This window comes from Paramisgurnus dabryanus, chromosome 20 (genome assembly GCF_030506205.2).
Source record: "Paramisgurnus dabryanus chromosome 20, PD_genome_1.1, whole genome shotgun sequence".
Lineage (NCBI taxonomy): Eukaryota > Metazoa > Chordata > Actinopteri > Cypriniformes > Cobitidae > Paramisgurnus > Paramisgurnus dabryanus.
The window spans coordinates 25,986,814-26,010,670 of record NC_133356.1 but is presented as its reverse complement, the minus strand read 5'-3'; the positions used below and the strand labels follow the sequence as shown (position 1 = coordinate 26,010,670).

Below are 23,857 nucleotides of genomic sequence, written 5' to 3'. Positions count from 1 at the left end.
CAGTTAGTGAAAGCAGTTGAACATTGCATAAAGCACGGGGTGTTTCACAATGACACCCATTTTGGAAACATCTTGGTGGACAGTGAAGGTGTACAACTGAAGTTAATTGACTTTGGGATTGGTCGTCTAATCAATGACGCTGCATACAAATCCAAAGGACATAAAGGTGAGCTGGAGATTTTAGATAACTTAGTGGAACATGGAAACTTGCTTTTAGTGACATCATGATCATGTGATCCTGTTACTTCTCAACACAATCTTATTTTACAGGAGCACCTGAGAAATATTCTGAGTTCATACACAGGGTCATGCCAAAAAACGTCTTGGACTTAGGTTCTGTGCTATATAGATGCTGCACGGAAAAAGCCCCTTCTTTGGACCCCAATTATGGACCCCACTTTAACCAAGAGTAAGTGAAAGACAAAAAGACTGCATTTTGTACATTTGACTCATTTGGCAGACAATTTTATCTAAAGCAACTTACAGTTCATTCAAGGTTTATATTTTTCATCAGTATGTCTGCTCCTCTCCCACAACCTTTTGTGCTGTAGAGTAAACCAATAGAGTAAAGTTTGCCGCATCGTCTGCCTTTTCGTTACATTATTTTGGTCTAACGAATCACTTTATTTTAACTACAGGGTTAAGCATCGACTGCCTTTAATTATTTGGTCTGACGAACTAGTTAACTCTACTTACCAGAGTTAAACATTGCTGTATTGACTGCCATTAATTATAAGGTCTGACGAACTTCTTAACTCTTGACTAGTTGTATGGTCGATCGAAAACAAGAGAGCTCCATGGCCAAAAAACAACTTGGTTTAAACAAATTTGTTAGGAAATATCTTGTTTTGACTATTGCTAGGAAATAACTAGTTTTGACTCCCATAGAAACTCTAGAAACCATCAGGCGACTAAGCTGGTTCCGGTGAAGCTAAACATTTGCCCCCCACCCCATATCTTCATCATGAGGGGACCCCCCCGTCACTAAAAGACGAAGTTCTTCTCATGACTCCATCCCACAGCATTTCGCCTGTCTAAGATTTGGGGAGTATAAGCTAATTTGTATCTAGGTTTACCTAGCAACTTCACTGCTGAGTTTTATTGTTGAATTTTATTGCTGAAGGGGTACCTAGTAGGACAGCATAAGGATCATCCCATCTTGGTTTTAGGCCTGGGCGTTTTAATTTTTTATAAATCGTTTGCCCTGGCACAATATTATGTTGTCCGTAATTTTTCCAGCATCCTGAACCTGATTTTGCTTTTTTGTACTGCTTCAGTCAAAGCCATACAATATGTAAAAATAGAATCTGACATTAGATGTAAATTTACTTCTGCAAGGTCTGAAGTTCCTGGCAGCTATGCCATTGAATCCCCAAAAGCCTACAGACTTCCTGACATACCTGACCAGTAAAGTATTTACCCTGATCAAAATCAATAATGTTTCATTTCATCTAGAACAGGGGTTCTCAAAGTTTACATTCAAAGGTCCAAATCTGAATTCCCATAATTTTCATAGGTCCGGAAAAACTTTATGTAAATCATTTGTTTATATAACAAATCAACACAAATAGTTTGGGAAAAACATAAGTGTATTTTGCATTTAAAGTAAAAAAAAAAAAATTCAAAAAACACAAGAAATATGCCAAAAGTAACCAGGGGCAAAATACAGAGCAACCTAATTAGAGAAATGTCACAGTTTGTTCTCCATCATATGCATAAACCATGGCAAAAAAAGTGTGGTTGGTAGACAGAGACACTGTTAAGCACAATCTACATAAGTGTGTGGGCTAATTTGAGGTAGACTATTGTGTTGTAAAAAAAAAAAAGCTACAGTATCCTAATTCATCTCTCAATAAAATTACTCTCTGCTCATCAGTGAAGAACTGTTGTACTTCATACGAATGCGTGTATATTTAATTCATACAGTAAAGACTGTGAAGTGTTTTATTTTAATTACTTTAAACAGACATAAACCTTTTTAAAGGCATATTACATTTCTCTTTGCAAGAAGAAATATTTGTTGTGCTTATTTATTTGATTCTCTATTAAAACAATAATATACCTAATTTACTGTTAGTTTCATTTCTACAATGGTGCAAACTCTGCTAGATTATAGATAAAAGATTACTATAAGATGCCAACGTCTAGGACAGGGGTTCTCAAAGTCCGGACTCCGGTCCGGATCCGGACCCGACGGCAACTTGATCCGGACCCGCGTCCACTTCATATTACAAGTATATTAATTTCTATGTGATTGATTAAATGTGTGCATTTGCTATTTTACAAATGCATATTAAACTTGTTAACCATTCGTTTAGTTTTTTTTCTTTTTAGATTTAAGAGTATTCCTGGTCTGAAAATAAAACGAGTTATTTAAAAATTTCCTGTGTGACGCTGTAGCCATCACACCCATATATTATGCACAGCTACTTCATGTACTACGGCTTTTGATCAGTCCTTACCAATCACTGTTGGTTTGAGTCGTTTAAAACATGCATTTAAAAAAGCAACACTCGTCAAACATAATCTTATACATATTCTTTATTTTCATGAAAATACCTGAAAAGGTTTGAAGAACAGTAATATAAATATATCCTTAAGACATTTCATGGAGCTGCGTGTGTCTGGTCTATTTTCTATCATTTCTGAATGCTTTAAAAACTAAACCAAAAAGTGAATGAAGAAGCATCTTTGCTTTAGATTATGTATTTGGGACAGTACACCTCTCAGGAAACGTGCAGATAAAGATCATTTTAGATGTTTAATGACCATTTACAGCATTGGATTCGCTAGACGAGAGCTTAATGTTTTTATGTTTATGAAAACCTCTGACTCATCTAGACAGCGCGGGTCACTTGCTGCGCCTCAATTCATCAAGCTGTGGGTCAAACAGAAATTACGTTTCAAGAGTTCACACTTACAAATACAGATAGAATTAATGATATGCGTATTTGGCGTGCTGTCCGAGGACAGGGCTCTGAGCTCTGCATTTGGCCCGAGCCCGGAGCACTCCTCAACAAAGAGAGGGCTCCGGGGTCTGTATTAGGCCCGAACCCAGAATACCCCCCCCCCTTTTTTCAAATAGACACCAGGGGCCAGTTTCAGAAAGGTGGTTAAGTGAAAACTCATGAGTATGTTAACCCTGAAATGAGGAAAACTTTGGGTTTCCCGTTTCAAAATGGGAGGTAGGCTATTTTAAACCCGAGACAGCGGGGTAGTCAAGCCTGTTTCAGAGGGAGAGGTAACTTATACTTTGCAGAAATCACAGCTAAATTTAAAAATGGCCGACTTCCTGTGGGTTTTAGAGCCGGGTTCCAAGGGAGAGTTGGCAAAGGCAAAGTTGCATGAGTTTTCGAGCATGTTTAGGCCCTCAAAAATTCAATTCAGTTCGGAGAAGAAAAAGCAGAAGAAACTGAGCAAAAACAATAGGGTCCTCACACTGGTGTGCTCGGGCCCTAAATATGAAAAACAGGGTTCCCGCGGGGTCTTAAAAAGTCTTAAAAAGTCTAAAATTCAGAATGTTAAATTTAAGGCCTTAAAAAGTCTAAAAAACAGCCAGATTTTTATCCCAGGTCTTAAATTTAATTAACCCAAGTCTTAAATTTCTTACCTCTGTTCAATCCCGAAAAGCGTTGTCCGCAGAATATAAAATAGTAATTTAAAACGCTTAAGAACTAACTTAATCAGTGGCGGAGGCAGAAAGTGGATGATGGTGGGTCTCTAAAAAGAAACGTTCCGCACTTTGTCATAATCCACGCAAATCATGCCATAAGCTATATTTCAGGTGTTGTGATCTGGCTGTGGTTTTGGCGAGAAACAATCCTTAACTTTAGTTTTGTATAAGCAAAAATCTTTTTCGGGGTAATTTATAAGCCCGTGGCTTACCTGAGCATTTGCCAGGTTCTGAAACATAGAGGACACAGAAGCGAACAAAAATCAATGCTGCTTTATTGAAAATCAACTTAAACAGTCAGGCCGTCGAGTCACGGGCCACCAACAGCGTGTGAACTTTAGTGTTACACAGTTTTATGTTTTAGACTTTAATATTGCCCTCTGCTGCAATGCACTCGAACCTAACGCGCTTTCCCTTCAGCTCTCCACAAACAGCAGCGATTGGCAGACGGAAAGCAAGAAAGTACCGTAATAAACCATATATTTCAAAAAAGTGCAATTGTCTTCTTTTAGGAACAATTCATACTTTTTGATTGCGCAAATGCTTCAGGAGTTACGGTTAAATGAACAGCGGTAGAATCAGAGCCCTTTCGCATAGGCAGGCTGCTGCATACGGCATCGCCTGGTTTATTTAAGTTAACTGAGCATACATTCGCAAGTCATAAGCATATTACAACAATTAACGTTTAACTAAGAATAATAAGCAATGTTTTAAAGTTAATTTCAAAGTTAATATTCTGAAATAAGACAGTCTTTATGACGTATCCATCTTAGAAATGCGACCCTTCGGAGGCTTCAGCCTTCGGATTGAGAAACGGTCTTAGTGGATAACGTTAGCAACACATATCAAACAGCCTTTTAATGGTTAATTTCATTTTCTTAATGCAGATTAATCCGTTATTGTGTAATTAGAGAGGCTATTAAACCTGATGGCGGTATATAGTGCATATTTATGCATAAAACGTATGGGTGGAGTGTTTTTTGGCTCTGTGATTCTGTATTCAATTAAATGCAATACATTAATTTATTAATAACTTGTTTAATAAAATGCATATATTAATGCTTTAAGGGATTAATAATAATTGAAAGTGATCTTTTGTCCTTTGTAGATTTATAAACAGGCACAAGATATATACACAGCACACAGTCAGTTGTACATTAAACATTATGGGGTGGTTTCCCGGGCAGGGATTAGCTTAAACCAGGACTAGGCCTTAGTTTAATTATGACACATAACTAGTTTTAATAAACATGCCTTACTAAAACCATTACTTGTGTGCATTTTGATGTATTTTAAGATATGTCAGTGCAAATTGTTTTCAAGTTTGGAAAGCTCTTATCCCTGTCTGGGAAACCTCCCCTATAAGCTTACGTACTACAGAGTGTGATGCATTTTAAAGCTTTAAAGTTGTATGAGGCAGTGTAAAACTAGGCACAAACCAGCAGCTGACCATACTAACTGATCTAATATTAGTGGATTTTATTTATCAAAAAACATTGTTGATATAATTTTATAAAAATACTACTAACACATATTAGTGTGATGTATAAATATTGTAAATCAATGCATTTCTTGACTATTAATTAAGAAAAATCACAGCTCTTTGCCTCTAACTCAATGTATTTCAATGGTCACTATGAGCCATTTTAGGGATTCTATTGTCAGAAGTCTCTTCCTAAAGGGCTATGGGTAAAAAATTTTCGGCGCCAACACTCGCAGTCTAATAGAGTTAAGCATAATGTATTTCCATGTATTTTGATTATCTGTTTTAAAACTGCGTTCATTTTATATTTTTCTATAACTGAATCAATAAAAATAGAACGTTTTGAGAATTTCTGAGATCATTTGAATGCTTCTAGTAATGTGTCGTGTTGGTCTTAAATTTTACTCATAGTGGTCTTAAAAGGTCTTAAAAAGGTCTTAAATTTAACTTGCTGAAACCTGCAAGAACCCTGGAAAAATGTATTTTCACACCCTTTAGTAAAATGAGAATAACTTTTGAATGCGAAATGCTAAAGAGTTCATTCTTTTTTTGGGTGTTTACTGTCTGCTGCTGCTAACAACCAGAACTGTCTGAAGTCTGCTAGAGCACCCAGAACCAGAGTTATACACTATCAAAGTAGGGCTGTCACTTTTTATTCGATATTCGAATATGCATTCGAACATGACGTGAAATATCCGTATTCGAACTATAAATAAACCATCCGGTTTTTTAAATGCCATGTGTAGGCATTTTTTACAGTAACACCTCGTAATATGAAGGAGGCTGAGAGTGAGACCGTCGACGGCAACTGTCCACAAGAGAGGGAATCAAATGGGACCAAAATGAACCTCATGTGCATGTCAAGATAGAATTATAGTTTGTATATAAAATGACATATTGAATAAAAAGCTTGTGTTAATACGTTGCATTATGAAATTAGCTTGTATGAAGATAATTTCATCATTTTTACAATGCAATGTAAACTTTATATTAAACAACAACAGCATTTGTCTTGTAAACGGATTTGAAATGATCATGTGCTGACTGTTGCGCGTCACATTGACGACAAGTGAGATCTGCTTAACTCAGCGGTAAGTTTAATTTCATCTCAAGTATCAAAGGGTTTGTGCTCTCTATCATTGAAAACGGGCAAGCAAACAGCACGCACAGGGTTAATGTACTTGTGAATGATGGCTCACAAGCGCGCAGGATAGGCTTTGTATGTGTGCTTGTTGTCAATAACAGTTCTGGTCACAAACACGCTCAAGCGCGGGATATGTGTGCTTGTCAATGATGGTCATTGGAAATCTGGAAATCTGCGGGCGCAAATTCCGTTTGCGTCTACCTATATACTCCTGCTGCTATTTAAGTTGTCACGTTATTGTTTGTAACTGTTCTGAATCGTTTTTTATATATATAAGTTTGTTATTCATAAGTTGATAACCTGCTGTTTCAAACATTAAGTAAAAAAGTAATCCAGACAACCCTGTTTATGACTGTCACTGTTAATAATTTTGTGATTGAATCTCCATTGCGGTGGGTTTTTTATGCGCGTGGGGGGGGGGTGTGGCGCATAGATATTCGAATATATTCGGATACATTGCATGATATTCGAAATCCGTTCGAATTAGATTTTTCTCAAAAGTGACAGCCCTATATCAAAGACAGTGTTTAGAACATAAAAAAGAAAAATTGGTGTTTCATCATATGAAAAACAACATAAATAACAACATTTGTCACAAACAGCAGCTTTTTATGTAACTTCAAAGGGTTTTCTTTAAAAGAAATTGCATTTATTCCACTGTATGTGGTTATGGGGACACTTCAAATGTTTTTAGGCAGAAATTGTATACAAAAAGGGTATTATTCCTCCCTTCAGTTGGAGTAAAATAACTTTTGCATAGATTAAGATAGAGAAAAAATTCCTATTTCCTCTGTAAGCTGACAATTGCTAGAATAAAACAAAAATGTCTGCAGGCAGCTGAGATACCCAGGGCCAGAGTTATATACACTGTAAAAAATCCAATTAATGAAATGTTGGACGGGCAAAAATGTATAAGTTAAACCAATTTTTTTGTTTGAGCTAGTTGAGAAGACATATTATTTTAAGTCTAGATAAATCTGTGTTTAAAACATTAAATGAATGGTTATTTTCAATTCCAGTCAACATTCAGAATGGCTAATGTTGACTGAACTAATTAAGACAAATCAGGTAAATATGTGGAGTTATGACAGCTTTTTTTCTGACAACAAAATGCTCCTAATATTACTGTTATTTGGTCACAAAATGTAATTGTAAGAGTTGTTCAGGCGTGAATGTATGTGCTTAAAGTTTAAATATGCGGTCGGTTAATAAAGATAGCGTCTATTTAAAAATGTGCTCGGACACTTTCGGACGGAGCTGCATATGAGCTCAATATGAGCTCCAGAAAATCATCGGCGCTTAAGTGCTCACACCCCGCCCAGCGCAGCCTCGCCTCGGCAAGCGCATCAGAAATCGACTGCTGGCTCTGATATCTCTGTGGCGTTTAAACGTGATTTAATTCATTTTAATTTCTCATACTTAACAATGAAAGGGTTATGTTTTAAATCATATTTTAGGATTGCACTTAATTGATATGGCTGTTGAGTGATGTTTCATATCTTTTACATTCGTTATAACCGGACTGCATGCGAATTTGAACTTCAGAGCTGAAGGAGCGGGTGGAGAAATAGTCCCAATATCATAACAATCTTAGATAAAACTTCTAAATATACCCGTGTGTGTACCCGTGTGCGCGCGCGCATACGCGCGACCCGCTCGCGCGCGCGCGTGTATGTATGTACAGTATGTGCGTGAGTTTTTAATTTAAAATGTCTTAAGTCGGAAGGATCTGGACTGGAACACAGGTCATTTCATCAGAGATCAATCCGCACCTAACAGCCTGAATTCACATGACACAAGTCAACAGCCGTTTCCTCAAGTTCACGTCAGGTAAGTGTTTGTAAATAAATGTTAATTTTAGACTATATTAATTGGCAAAGACGCAAATACTCGACGTTTTTGTAAAGATATAAGTTATATAAAGGTGTGTTATGTTATGTGTCCGAGTTAAAGTGGAGCTATTTTAGTTAAGGTTACCGGACAGGGTTTATTACTCCATCTTAATTATAATTGGGACATTTTTACAAACAAACCTTATAAAATACAACACTGGCGTGCATTTTGAGACAAAACAATAGTACGTTACTCATATGTTAAGAGATGTCAGTATTTTAGTCAGTGATAAGTCCTGTTCGAGAAAACCGCCCAATAGTGTTTGATTCAATTACGTGTGATGTCTGAGGGAAATTTGGCAATTTTAGGGTATAAAGTCTTTCACCGTCAAGCTTTATTATATTAAACATGTTTTTATGTATGTATTTATATTCCTCTGTTTATCAAACCAGAGCGGTGATGATGTGGAGAGAGGCAGAGAGGGATACATGGCGGAAGAAGTTCTCCTAAATGCCCCTGGAGATGTTCTGACTGATTTTGGAGTGCTTTTGGACTGTTTTATGCCCTCTATTTAGAGAAGACTTAATTCTGTATGTTCAGTCTGTATGATAAGTGAATAAAGCTTTTGGTTTTATGTGACTGAAGTTAATTATTTGTTAACAACACCAGCATAAATTATTTGATAAATAATTTTTAAAAAGTTTATTAAGTATTCCCAAATAATAAATATTAATTGAAGTAACACATAAAACATTGAGTAAATACTTAAAATTTAATTGACAGAGTCTTTGCTGTAAGTTTTTAAAGATTCAACTGATTAAAACATTTTAGTTGAATGAACTATAAAGCTAGTTGAGCAAACATACTTTTTTATATTTGAGTCAAAATTGGGCCAACTAAAAAACATCAATCCAGGTAACACTTTGGAGTCAGAAATTGAGTGAACGTAAAATTTCTGTGGAACTAGTTACTAAAAAATAATTCATTGAGCCAACAATTTATTTTTTACAGTGTACTTTCAAATAAAAACTTTAGAAAAAAAACATCAAAAAGTGCCTATTTATTTTTGTGTTTATTAGAGGACTGATATCACATACAACCATGTTTAGCACTTTCAACAATGTTTTATGGGTTTCCTGTAAAATGATACCAAACTTTTATATGTAAACCTCTGCATGTGGGCATGCGAAGCTTTTGAAATTGGGTAGGCCAAATCCAGGCGAAAATCCCCAAAATAGCTTCAAGGTGGAAGAAGTTAACAAGAAAAGGTACAACACACAGTACTGTATCATCAACATGTCTTATAAATTAGCCATAGAGATTCCCTATGCTGGTCAGCAGCTAGTAAACAATCACTATTTGTGTAATTAAAATACATTATTTTATTAAACTATACATTGAGTTATATCCAGTGTTATCCAGTTAACATACTGTAATTAGATGAGTGACATACATACTTTAGTCTTCTATTAAATTTTCTCAACGTGGGCACCATTCTTACTCCTCTCTCTCTCTCTCTTTATTCAAAGACGTGCTTAAAGGGGAAAGCGCGTGTTTTCGCGTCATTCGCAAATACAGAAATATGACAGCATACATTGTTACTTTTACACAGAGTTACTACAAACCACGTGCGCGGCGCGGGCATATAGAGAGGGAGAGAATGCGCGTGTGTGTGTGGGAAAGTCATGATAAACTCGGTCAGTCGTCTTCTCTGTCAGTAACATATCCGTGACTGTTGAGGTTTATGCAAAAAAGAAAGTATAAGGAGGAACGGACTTTGAAAACACCGTCACCTTTTCAGTTATGTGAGAGAGGGGCGCGCGCTGCAAACAACATGACAGAGAGCGCGCGCAGTACTAAATTAAGCCGAACAGTAAAATGTCGCACTCCACTGGATAATTGTAAATGCACAAACACATGCTGAAATACATGCCATTGTGGAAATAAGATAAATATCATATTACTTGAGGGTTATAGTTTGTTTAATAAAATAACAAATTGTTCTCTGGCGCTATAAAGAAAATCAAATCAAATTTACTTGACCTTCAAGGGGGGCGGGTCGAGCCATTAGGAGGGCGGGGCGCCCCCTTTATGTAGGGGAAACACTGCTCAAGTATCTGTAATGTTTATAATCTATTTCATGTGTCTAAATGCATTTTCTCTTACAGTGGTTCTGGATCTGGCCAGTCCTGCAACAAAAGCCAGCATCAGTCTGGACCACACCAAACCAAAAGCACTAAAGCGCCCCTTTGACTGCATCCGGAGGGGCAAAGTGGAGACAGTGCCGGATCCACAGCCTCCAGTCAGTTCGAGCAATCCTTCTTTAAAGGATTCCTCAGATCTGGCCAGTCAGTCGAAGGTGGTTAAAGGTGGTCCAGAAGAACCAACATCACTTGAAGATTACCTCCAGAAAAAAAAGATGTGGAGCACCATGTGATGCTTCCACACAGGGCAGATCAGGCACATCCTGATGCCACGGATAAAGCCAGTCTGCCTATTTCCAAGACTCGTGTGAGTCTTGAAGGAACCGATGTGCATGTCAGGCAATCTAAATATCCGATGCCGGATGTGGACAAAAATCCAGCGGCTAAAGTGTCCAAAATTCCTGGGCCTGAAAGTGCTGGTCAGCAGAGACAGAAAAAAACGGGTAAACCAAGCCCCAAATGTCTTCTGCCAAAAGGTCCTGGTAAGAAAACAAAATTGACTGTACTCTCTAAAGCAATGTTTTTGTTTTCCATTTCATTGTTTATTATTTCTCTTGTTGACGGACTCTCTATAAGTTCTCTGTAATTGTTTTGTTTTATTTGTACCTCTGCCTGTAGTTATCGTATTAAGTCTGTCAGCGTGTGTTTGATCCCTTTTCTACTCTGTGAATATGTTACCTCATACATTTTATTATTGTGTGTGTGTTTCAGAATCTTTTAATGCTGATTATAAGCTTCATGATCAGGACGGCATCAATAGCAATGTTGTCACAGGAATCCGCACAGCTGATGGCAAAGAGGTACAGTAGGGCACGCGTACTTATTTCAACAAACATTGGGCAAACCTTAAAAGTTTTGTGCGGTATCGGGGGTTTTACAATGTTTTATCAATGCTGTCTTTCTCTTTGCAGGTCTTGCAGGTCACGCACCTGGGTCATGCTTGTACTCGAGTACCAAAGGGACTGGAAGGACTTGTATTCCTATATCGATAAAAAGGGAATGAAGGAAGACAAAGCTCACCACCTTATGCTTCAATTAGTAAGAGCAGATCAACACTGTTGAAGCATGAGGTGCTTCACAATGATATCCATTCTGGAAACATCATGGTGGATGAAAGTGGTTTGCACCTGAAGTTAACAAACTTTAGGATGGGTCGTCTAGTCAAAAGCACTGGCTACACATCCAAACCACGTGAAGGTGAGCTGGAGTTTTTTAATAACATAGTGAAGCATGGAAACTTGCTTTTAGTGACATCATGATCATGTGACCTTGTTACAAAATTACTCAACACAATGTTTTGCTTACAGGACCTAAATGTTGCATTCCACCTGAGGCCTTAACGAGGTTGCAATACTTGGCCATGCCAGCAACCGTCTGGGCCTTAGGTGTGGTGCTCTATGAGATGGTGCACAGATTTCCACCCTTGCAATGATTAGGCGTAGTAAGGATTACGGGACGCAATTTAACCATAAGTAAGTAAAAGACAAGAAGATTGCATTTTGTACATTTTACTCATTTGGTATTTTAGACATTTTTATTTAAAGCAACTTACAGTGTATTCAAGGTTCATATTTTTCATCAGTATGTCTGCTCCTCTCCCACAAACTTTTGTGCTGTTAACACAATTCACTACAAACTGAGGAGCCTGAGGAACACTATCTGATACAAGAACTATATAGACAGATAGAAAGGCTTACCAGCTCTTTTCTAAAACTTACAGATGCCCGTGATCTCATTCGACGATGCCTGTACATGAATCCAGATCAACAACTAACAATCGATCAGATTTTAGCACACGACTGGTTTAAATGCATCATAACACAGGTTCCGGCGACCCCAGCGGTTGCGAATTATCTTGTGCCAAAAGGTTCTGGTAAGACAGCACAATTTACTGTATTTTTTAAAAGCAAATCTTATTGTAGACACATCAGACAATGATTTCTTGTATGTCGTTCATCTCTGAGTTTGTTTTCTATTTCATTGTTTTCTATTTCATTTATTGTGTGTTTCAGAATCTTTTAATGCTGAATACGAGTATAAAACGAGTAAAGATTATTTTCTTGGGAAAGGTGCCTATGGCAGGGTCTATAGAGGAACCCGTAAAGCTGATGGCAAATTGGTACGGCACCCATACTTATTTCTACAGACATTGTGCAAACCTTAAACATGTTGCGCTTTTCAATGTTTCATTTTGTCTTTCTCTTTGCAGGTCGCCATCAAGTGTGTGAGGCTACGTGAGGAAGAAAGATGTATTTGTTATCCAAGTCATCAAAACTAAGGCTTTCCAGGCTTTCAGCATGTATATTCCAGACCACTTGTTACAGAGGTGGCCTTAATGTTGAAGTTAAAAGAAGCTCCTGAATGCCCCTATGTTATAAGAATGATTGACTGGTATGAGGAACGCAATTACCTCATGTTTGTTCTGGAGTACCTAGACGAATGGATGCCCTTGCGTAATTATATCTCTACACCTGGAAAACTGCCGGAAGATAAAGCACGCAGGCTTAAGCTTCAATTAGTGAAAGCAGTTGAACATTGCATAAAGCACTGGGTGTTTCACAATGACACCCATTTTGGAAACATCTTGGTGGACAGTGAAGGTGTACAACTGAAGTTAATTGACTTTGGGATTGGTCGTCTAATCAATGACGCTGCATACAAATCCAAAGGACATAAAGGTGAGCTGGAGATTTTAGATAACTTAGTGGAACATGGAAACTTGCTTTTAGTGACATCATGATCATGTGATCCTGTTACTTCTCAACACAATCTTTTGCTTACAGGAGCACCTGAGAAATATTCTGAGTTCATACACAGGGTCATGCCAAAAAACGTCTTGGACTTAGGTTCTGTGCTATAAAGATGCTGCACGGAAAAAGCCCCTTCTTTGGACCCCAATTATGGACCCCACTTTAACCAAGAGTAAGTGAAAGACAAAAAGACTGCATTTTGTACATTTGACTCATTTGGCAGACATTTTTATCTAAAGCAACTTACAGTTCATTCAAGATTTATATTTTTCATCAGTATGTCTGCTCCTCTCCCACAACCTTTTGTGCTGTAGAGTAAACCAATAGAGTAAAATTTGCCGCATTGTCTGCCTTTTTGTTATATTATTTTTGGTCTGACGAACCACTTACTCTTAATAGGGTTAAGTTTGCCGTATCGTCTGCCTTTCATTATTTTGGTCTGACGAACCACTTACTCTTTATCAATAGAGTAAAGTGTGCCGCATCGTCTGCCTTTTTGTTACATTATTTTGGTCTGACGAACCACTTAATTTTAACTACAGGGTTAAGCATCGACGCATCCACTGCCTTTAATTATTTGGTCTGACGAACTAGTTAACTCTACTTACCAGAGTTAAACATTGCTGTATTGACTGCCATTAATTATAAGGTCTGAGGAACTTCTTAACTCTTGACTAGTTGTATGGTCGATCGAAAACAAAAGAGCTCCATGGCCAAAAAAACAACTTGGTTTAAACAAATTTGTTAGGAAATATCTTGTTTTGACTATTGCTAGGAAATAACTAGTTTTGACTCCCATAGAAACTATAGAAACCATCAGGCGACTAAGCTGGTTCCGGTGAAGCTAAAAATTTTCCCCCCACCCCATATCTTCATCATGAGGTGACCCCCCTGTCACTAAAAGACAAAGTTCTTCTCATGACTCCATCCCACAGCATTTCGCCTGTCTAAGATTTGGGGAGTATAAGCTAATTTGTATCTAGGTTTACCTAGCAACTTCACTAGTTCACTGCTGAGTTTAGGGATGCACCGATACCACTTTTTTGGAATACGAGTACGAGTATGAGTACTTGCCGATACCGAGTGCTTAATAAAAAAACATGATTTAAATTTACAGGTAACAGCTTTAGTCATATAATTTAAGAAAAAAAAACAAAGGACTGGTTTCCAGTTTGTTTTAAACTCTGCCTCTTTGGACATCACAAGAAGCTTTAACCCCTTACACGCCGCAAAAAACATAGACATTTCTCAGACCGTGGTATCGATTCCATGTATCGGGGGGCTTTTAACGAGTACGAGTACTTTAGAAAATTTGGTATCGAGGTCGATACCCGATACCAGTATCGGTATCGGTGCATCCCTAGCTGAGTTTATTGTTGAATTTTATTGCTGAAGGTGTACCTAGTAGGACAGCATAAGGATCGTCCCATCTTGGTTTTAGGCCTGAGTGTTTTAATTTTTTATAAATCATTTGCCCTGGCACAATATTATGTTTTCCGTAATTTTTCCAGCATCCTGAACCTGATTTTGCTTTTTTGTACTGCTTCAGTCAAAGCCATACAATATGTAAAAATAGAATCTGACATTAGATGTAAATTTACTTCTGCAAGGTCTGAAGTTCCTGGCAGCTATGCCATTGAATCCCCAAAAGCCTACAGACTTCCTGACATACCTGGGCTGCGTTCTCCGATAACGTTGTCTCTTAGCGCGCTACAAAGACTCAAAAGGTACACCTTAACTACAGGTATACCTTTCCTACGTGTGTTCTCCGAACTATACCTTAGGATGTTGCTTAAGGTAAACCTTGTTAAGTTCAACCTTAGCGAGTGCTGTCCATGGTGGAGGTGCTGAATACAAGTGACAATTCTTTTTACTGGCCCAAACGTCTCTCACGCTTGCCCCGGGCAACCGGGCAGTCCTTTATGTTGAGCCCTGACTTCATGTAATAGGTTTCGCTGCGTTCTGAGATAGCGGTGTTCTTTATTAAAGAAACATTTTAGAAATAGTTCAAGTTAAATTAATTAGGAATATCTGGTAAAAATATTTCAAACAACTAAATTCAACCTTCTATATTTTATATCAAACCCGTGCAAAACCCGCAACTTTATTTCCAAACGTATCATGTTTTTAAACTGCTCCAATTCATCCGCTATGCCTTCACTTGAAAGGATCATTTATATTAGGGGTTCCCAATAAGTGCGTTGCACAGGGGAATAAGGTGGGTCGTGGAGGTACTTGTCTGTGCATTACACTTAAAATATATAAAAACAAACTGTTGTTGTTCATTGGTTCACGCGTTTATTGTGCTTGGACAGTGGATGCGCAAGCAGCGTCATTACAATGCGGATAAAGCTTAATGGACGCATTTCTGGAGCCTGTCTGTCTACCTCAAATATAACATATAATATATATATATATAAATACTTTAGATTTTAGCTTTGATTAGTTTTAATGTGGAAATTGTGTTGAGCTGAGGAGACTATACAAGCAGTAATCAAGTGTGCAGTTTATTTTGAATGTTTATAAAGAATATGGCATGCAGTTGCCTCAAAGTTATAAAACATTAAAAAAAACTTTGATGCAAAGTCGAATTAACATTAATAATCCTAATTAGTTTTTTTTTTGTAATTTTACCCATTTTATTTATGCAGCTAAAATACTTGCCGGTAGACTAAGATTTAACGGATATGAAATGCACAAATGAAATAGTAGGATTCGCTGTATAGCTGTTTCACCAACTCCATCACCAAAAATATATTTTTTAAATAGTTTCTTAAGCCTGTAGCATTTAATAGTTCGCAGCTGATGTCCCTTTGGAAAACATAATTAAAAATCTACAACCATCAGTGTAATGATGTCTAATTATGTGAATGTTTTATACTTTAAATATAAAAAATATTTGCCTACTTAAACACGTAGTGTATTGCAACTTTTTATTTTTATTTATTTTTATTTTATTTTTAGTTATATAGTTATATATAATGTTTCATTTCATCTGGAATGATGTCTCGAACCAGCATATTAGCCATAAAGGCAGCAAAGCCTTTCTTTGTGGGGAAAACCTTTACACCAAACGAGAAAATTATCAGTTATAATTGTAATATCTTGATAACCCTCGCACTTAGGTAAGGTTATAAAGTTACACTGCAATTCACAAAACAGCCCTGAGGTGTTCTGCTTAGAACTGATAGAATTTGGGGGTGCCGAATTGTGTTTTTGAGAAGTTACGCATCCGCAAACAATTTATTTTGAATGTTTCCTAAAACCCCTCTCCCACCAATTTGCATTAAAATGTAAACACATTTGAAAAACGCCCAAGCGTACGACACTGTGTATCTTTTTGACCAAATAAGGAAAAGACTTTTGGATTTCATTTCACTATTTCACATTTTTACTTTCTTTACCACACATATACTTCTCATCTCCTTCTAAATCCTCCTTAGCACAACCACTACTACAATTTCCCATCTTTAGAAACAAAAATTCAACAATTTCTTTCTTTTTTTTAGGGATGCACTGAAATGAAAATTCTTGGCCGAAACCGAAAACCGAAAATGAGGAAACCAAGGCCGAAAAACCGAAACACCGAAATAAATTATTATGCCAATTATTAGTACAAATGCATTTATGGCTATCACTGTGTACTAACTTTACTAGGGGTGTGTGACAGATCACAAAACTCACGGTTCAGATTAACATTACAGTTTTTGAGGCACGGATCGGATTATTTTTCAGATCAGCAAAAAGGGGGTGGGGAAAATCTAATAACAAATAAAGAAATTACAAACATTTATAAAAAAGAAGAAAGCTGCACATTAATAAGGGCTAACATTAGCATTAGGTACAGAAATCGAATTAAATGAGTCATAACACTGTCTTTATTGTATAAATTAAATATATTATTATTTTTAGAGCTATTTGTCTCTTTGTTAGACTTAAGTAGGTTAATTGAGGTTACTGTCTCTTTAAATAAGCAGAGACTGGTTTATGACTTTAATCTATACATACACTTAAGACATAAACAAATGTTTTTATTAGAAAAAGAATACTTTGGAGATAATTTTGTTTATATGTGCCCTGTCAATAACAGAAAGATTTTACGTTCGCTTGTTTGAGTCTCACTCGTGTGTGCACTATTGAGGGCACTTAAACGGGCGCGCACACATAGAACGAAGGCGAATCCCAAACAGCGCAGCATAAAAATGTTACGTTGTTTTTCATTGCTTTATTCGGCACATGTATGTTAATGGACTATACAGTATAAGACACATTTGCGTGACTCTCTCAAAAGTTTACACATCAAGAGTTCTGATCTTTGAAGGGCGTACTCACTGTGATGATCACGTCTGGACCGGACACAACCGCATGTGCCTCTGTGCGTACTTTAGCGCCTTTTTGCGGTTAAATACATCCACGCCGCATACATGTTGCTTCAGACAAGCACGTGCAGGTCGCGGTTTTCAGTGGCCGAATATTCGGTGCATCCCTACTTTTTTTCTATTTCTTCAACTTTTCTTTCCCCGGGGAATTCTAAACACCACCTCCTGTTTGTTTACACAGTGTGCTTACTTCAGCGTTCAACTGATTGGTTGTTTTGAACCTTCAGGGTTTCTCTCCCTGTCGCTATTTCAGTACACCAGGTAAATTCACAGTATATATATATATATGTTTAGGTTCACATTTTTTTTACGTCTTTTATTATATGAATATTAAGTTGTAATTTAATCCTGTAAATAATGTTAAATTTTCAGCATCATTACTCCAGTCTTCAGTGTCACATAATCTATCCGAGTTCATTCTAATATGCTGATTTGCTGCTCAAGAAACATTTCCAATCATTATCAAAGTTGATTATCGTGTTAAAGAAATATTTTAGTGCTACCTTGTTACTGACACCAGTGGCCGTTATAGAAACTGCAGCCTCGGTGAGCACACTCGTACGAGCACGACCACAACAACCAGAGTTGCCGTAGAAACCACAGACTGTTCATTGAGATTACCCAGCATGTTAACAGATGTAAGAAAAGTTACAGTACTGTAAGGTTTTTGTTTGACAGACCATATTTTAGTAAAATGTTGCAGTGCTACTTTATATTTTCAACAGAAGTCTACTTCTAAAAGTTTTGTAACACTACACTGTAAAAAACACTCCCGACTAGTGCTGAAGCGACCTTTTTCATCTCCATGCGTGCTGGAACTCTGTCTGACGCAGCCCCGCAAGCTTAGCACAAAGACTGGAAGTAAGTGGCTCCAGCTAGCATACAGCTCCCAAAATAACACGAACATTTTCCTATTTATGTGTTGTGATTTGTATAGTCACACTGTGTACAAAATAGAGACACAGTCGATTGAACTGACTCATTTCAGCTGTTCTGTAACCGAAAACTTAAGAGTTAACTCCGAATCGGTTGAACCTCCTTCATGATATGGGCCCCAGGTTGTGCTCAAGTATCTGTAATGTTTATAATCTATTTCATGTGTCTAAATGCATTTTCTCTTACAGTGGTTCTGGATCTGGCCAGTCCTGCAACAAAAGTCAGCATCAGTTTGGACCACACCAAACCAAAAGCACTAAAGCGCCCCTTTGACTGCATCCGGAGGGGCAAAATGGAGACAGTGCCGGATCCACAGCCTCCAGTCAGTTCGAGCAATCCTTCTTCAAAGGATTCCTCAGATCTGGCCAGTCAGTCGAAGGTGGTTAAATGTGGTCCAGAAGAACCAACATCACTTGAAGATTACCTCCGGAAAAAAAAAAGATGTGGAACACCATGTGATGCTTCCACACAGGGCAGATCAGGCACATCCTGATGCCACGGATAAAGCCAGTCTGCCTATTTCCAAGACTCGTGTGAGTCTTGAAGGAACCGACATGCATGTCGGGCAATCTAAATATCCGATGCCGGATGTGGCCAAAAATCCAGCGGCTAAAGTGTCCAAAATTCCTGGACCTGAAAGTGCTGGTCAGCAGAGACAGAAAAAAAACGAGTAAACCAAGCCCCAAATGTCTTCTGCCAAAATGTCCTTTTAATGCTGATTATGAGCTTCATGATCAGGACGGCATCAATAGCAATGTTGTCACAGGAATCCGCACAGCTGATGGCAAAGAGGTACAGTAGGGCACGCGTACTTATTTCAACAAACATTGGGCGACCTTAAAAGTTTTGTGCGGTATCAGGGGTTTTTCAATGTTTTAACAATGCTGTCTTTCTTTTTGCAGGTCACCATCAAGCGTGTGGAGTTGGATGACAAAGACGTTATTCATTATGTAAGTCACCAAAGCTAAACAAGTCCAGTTAAAACGAGCCATAACATAACTAAGACTAGATAGGTACATTTCCTGAAGAAAATGTAAAGTGGTGCTTGCCGTGGCAAAATTTCGGGCGACAGTATATGATTATACTCCAAATCAAAAGTAAAAAGATCCAACTCCCGTGTCTCTACGATGTTCTGATGCGGAGATATAAGGCTTTGTTTACACTGTTGCTAGGGAGCTGTATTTGGTTGCTAGGGAAAAAATGGCATCCACTAGTGATTACCCTCCGAGTCACGGGTCAAACGGTCCAACCCCCGTGTCCCTACGATGTTCTGATGTGGAGATATAAGGCTTTGTTTACTCTGTTGCTAGGGTACTGTATTTGGTTGCTAGGGAAAAAAATGGCATCCACTAGTGATTACCCGCCGAGTCACGAGTCAAACGGTCCAACCCCCGTGTCTCTACGATGTTCTGATGCGGAGATATAAGGCTTTGTTTACTCTGTTGCTAGGGTACTGTATTTGGTTGCTAGGGAAAAAATTGGCATCCCATAGTGATTACACTCTCAGTCACGAGTCAAACGGTCCAACCCCCGTGTCTCTACGATGTTCCGATGCGGAGATATAATGCTTTGTTTATTCCGTTGCTAGGGTACTGTATTTGGTTGCTAGGCAAAAATTTGGCATCCCATAGTGATTCCACTCTGAGTCACGAGTCAAACGGTCCAACCCACGTGTCTCTACGATGTTCTGATGCGGAGATATAAGGCTTTGTTTACTCTGTTTCTAGGGTACTGTATTTGGTTGCTAGGGAAAAAAATGACATCCCATAGTGATTACACTCTGAATCACGAGTCAAACAGTCCAACCCCCATGTCTCTACGATGTTCCGATGCGGAGATATAATGCTTTGTTTATTCCGTTGCTAGGGTACTGTATTTGGTTGCTAGGGAAAAATTTGGCATCCCATAGTGATTCCACTCTGAGTCACGAGTCAAACGGTCCAACCCCCGTGTCTCTACGATGTTCTGATGCGGAGATATAAGGCTTTGTTTACTCTGTTGCTAGGGTACTGTATTTGGTTGCTAGGGAAAAAATTGACATCCCTTAGTGATTCCACTCTGAGTCACAAGTCAAACGGTCCAACCCCCGTGTCTCTACGATGTTCTGATGCGGAGATGTAAGGCTTTGTTTATTCGGTTGCTAGGGTGCTCTTATTTGGTTGCTAGGGGCGGGGCTTGGGAGTGGCCAATGATGTGACCAGTTGTTACACGCCGAGTCACAAGTAAAACGGTCCAACCCCCGTGTCTCTACGATGTTCTGATGCCGAGGTATAACTGTTTGAATTTTATGTTGCTAGGGTGCTTAAAAGTGGTTGCTAGGGGCGTGGCTTAATAGCTCTGGGACTATCCTGATAAATTGATTGGATGTTTGAGTAAAATGAGCCCAACACCATGTCTCTATGACATTGTAAAGCGAAGATATCCCGTCTGGGCATTTTATAATGGCAGTCTATGGGAGATGTTGCTAGGGTGCTCAAAAGTGGTTGCTAGGGGCGTGGCTTAATAGCTCTGAAATGATCCTGAGAGACTGATTGGATGCCCGAGTAAAATGAGCCCACCCACTTATCTCTATGACACTGTAAAGCAAAGATATCCCATCTGGAACGTTTTATTCCCTTATATGGGCGTGTTCCCTGCCCCATTATAAGTCAATGGGAAATTTCAGGGGCCTCTTACACCCCAGGGGTACAACTTACACCCCATTGTGATGTATGTTCTTACATAGCCTACCACCCTCTTCAAATGTTATAACCCACATGTTTCTACAAAATCCTTGAGCGGAGCTATGAACCGTCAAAGTTGGGCCCAATGTTAAGTCAATGGGATTTTTCAGGTGGTTTTTCGCCCCCCTTTCGGAAATCCTGCACCCGATCCCTTATAAAAGTCATAGCAGACGTGTCCTCAATAAGCCGGTCATTTTGAGCCCTGTTTCATTGGTGTACGACAAACCGTGTGGGACGAGTTACGCGCCGAAAAAGTGTCCAGATATAAGAATAATAAATAAAGATATAATAATAAGTATGAGGAATAGTAATAGTGATGCCTTGCATAAATGCAAGCACCACTAATAAAGATAGGTACATTTCCTGAAGAAAATGTGAGTGGTGCTTGCCGTGGCAAAATTCTGGGGAACATATATGATTATACTCCAAGCCAAAAGTAAAACGATCCAACTCCTGTGTCTCTACGATGTTCTGATGCGAAGATATTAGGCTTTGTTTACTCTGTTGCTAGGGTACTGTATTTGGTTGCTAGGGAAAAAATTGGCATCCCATAGTGATTACACTCTGAGTCACGAGTCAAACGGTCCAACCCCCGTGTCTCTACGATGTTCTGATGCTGAGATATAAGGCTTTGTTTACTCTGTTGCTAGGGTACTGTATTTGGTTGCTAGGGAAAAAATTGGCATCCCATAATGATTACACTCTGAGTCACGAGTCAAACGGTCCAACCCCCGTGTCTCTACGATGTTCTGATGCTGAGATATAAGGCTTTGTTTACTCTGTTGCTAGGGTACTGTATTTGGTTGCTAGGGAAAAAATTGGCATCCCATAATGATTACACTCTGAGTCACGAGTCAAACGGTCCAACCCCCGTGTCTCTACGATGTTCTGATGCGGAGATATAAGGCTTTGTTTACTCTGTTGCTAGGGTACTGTATTTGGTTGCTAGGGAAAAAATTGGCATCCCAAAATGATTACACTCTGAGTCACGAGTCAAACGGTCCAACCCCCGTGTCTCTATGATGTTCTATTGCGGAGATATAAGGCTTTGTTTACTCTGTTGCTAGGGTACTGTATTTGGTTGCTAGGGAAAAAAATGACATCCCATAGTGATTACACTCTGAGTCACGAGTCAAACGGTCCAACCCCCGTGTCTCTACGATGTTCTGATGCGGAGATATAAGGCTTTGTTTACTCTGTTGCTAGGGTACTGTATTTGGTTGCTAGGGAAAAAATTGGCATCCCATAGTGATTACACTCTAAGTCATGAGTCAAACGGTCCAACCCCCGTGTCTCTATGATGTTCTATTGCGGAGATATAAGGCTTTGTTAACTCTGTTGCTAGGGTACTGTATTTGGTTGCTAGGGAAAAAAATTACATCCCATAATGATTACACTCTGAGTCACGAGTCAAACGGTCCAAACCCCATGTCTCTACGATGTTCTGATGCCGAGATATAACTGTTTGAATTTTGTGTTGCTAGGGTGCTCAAAAGTGGTTGCTAGGGGCGTGGCTTAATACCTATGTAAGAATCCTGAGAGACTGATTGGATACCTGAGTAAAATGAGCCCACCCCCATGTCTCTATGACACTGTGGTGCAAAGATATCCATCTGGGCATTTTATAATGGCAGTCTATGGGAGATGTTGCTAGGGTGCCCAAAATTGTTGCTAGGGGCGTGGCTTAATAGCTCTGGGATGATCCTGAGAGACTGATTGGATGCCCGAGAAAACTGAGCCCACCCACTTATCTCTACGACACTGTAAAGCAAAGATATCCCATCTGGAACGGTTTTATTCCCTTATATGGGCGTGTTCCCTGCCCCATTATAAGTCAATGGGAAATTTTGGGGGCCTCTTACACCCCAGGGGTACAGCTTACACCCCATTGTCATGTATGTTCTTACAGAGCCTACCACCCTCTTCAAATGTTATAACCCACATGTTTCTACAAAATCCTCGAGCGGAGCTATGAGTTGTCAAAGTTGGGCCCAATGTTAAGTCAATGGGATTTTTCGGGTGGTTTTTCGCCCCCCTTTCGGAAATCCTGCACCCGATCCCTTATAAAAGTCATAGCAGACGTGTCCTCAATAAGCCGGTCATTTTGAGCCCTGTTTCATTGGTCTACGACAAACCGTGTGGGACGAGTTACGCGCCGAAAAAGTGTCCAGATATAAGAATAATAAATAAAGATATAATAATAAGTATGAGCAATAGTAATAGTGATGCCTTGCATAAATGCAAGCACCACTAATTAACTAAAATAGATATTAAAGGCTACAAGCACTAGGGCTGGGTATCGATTCAGATGTTCCAGATCGATTCAATTTCAATTCACAAGCCATCAAAATCGCTTCGATTCTCGAATCAATTTTCGATTCGGGTTCTCGGGTCGGTTTTTATACTCGATTCTCGATTCAACTCAGTAAAAATAGATTTACAACAAATACTATATTAATAAAAAGAACAGTGAACAGAAGTTTACAAGTGGGAAATTAATTAAAAGATATTAAAAGCCACAACACTATCGTTGTCGTCTTGTTTGCGAAATCTAAAATGCTTCCATACCTCTTACTTTTTATGTGAAGGTGGCATCAACGTCGATGAAGCACCTAAAACCGCCATTTTAAGAACTGAATCAAAGAATGACAGGCTCCTTGGTAACATCGCGCAAGGCAAAAAAGTGTGACATCTAGTGAAGAAGACTAGTAATTTGATTAACGTTAAAGGAA

The 23,857-nt window shown here is 38.7% G+C and overlaps 1 protein-coding gene and 1 long non-coding RNA gene across 2 annotated transcripts in view; both read left to right on the top strand.

Moving 5' to 3' along the window:
* Positions 1–30: 30 nt before the first annotated feature.
* The window catches only part of LOC135787380 (uncharacterized), a 33,024-nt gene continuing 9,197 nt past the window's right edge, over positions 31–23,857 (top strand). Inside the window, exons 1-5 of the mRNA XM_073812875.1 lie at positions 31–166; positions 271–409; positions 10,302–10,819; positions 11,049–11,137; positions 19,305–19,352. Coding sequence (XP_073668976.1) covers positions 10,570–10,819; positions 11,049–11,137; positions 19,305–19,352 — 387 coding nt within the window. The 5' untranslated portion in view covers positions 31–166; positions 271–409; positions 10,302–10,569. The remainder of the gene's footprint in view (positions 167–270; positions 410–10,301; positions 10,820–11,048; positions 11,138–19,304; positions 19,353–23,857) is intronic.
* LOC141281304 (uncharacterized) lies at positions 12,012–13,239 on the top strand. Its single transcript, XR_012335522.1, has 4 exons — positions 12,012–12,210; positions 12,350–12,456; positions 12,547–13,015; positions 13,121–13,239. It is a non-coding gene; the product is annotated as an uncharacterized lncRNA (long non-coding RNA).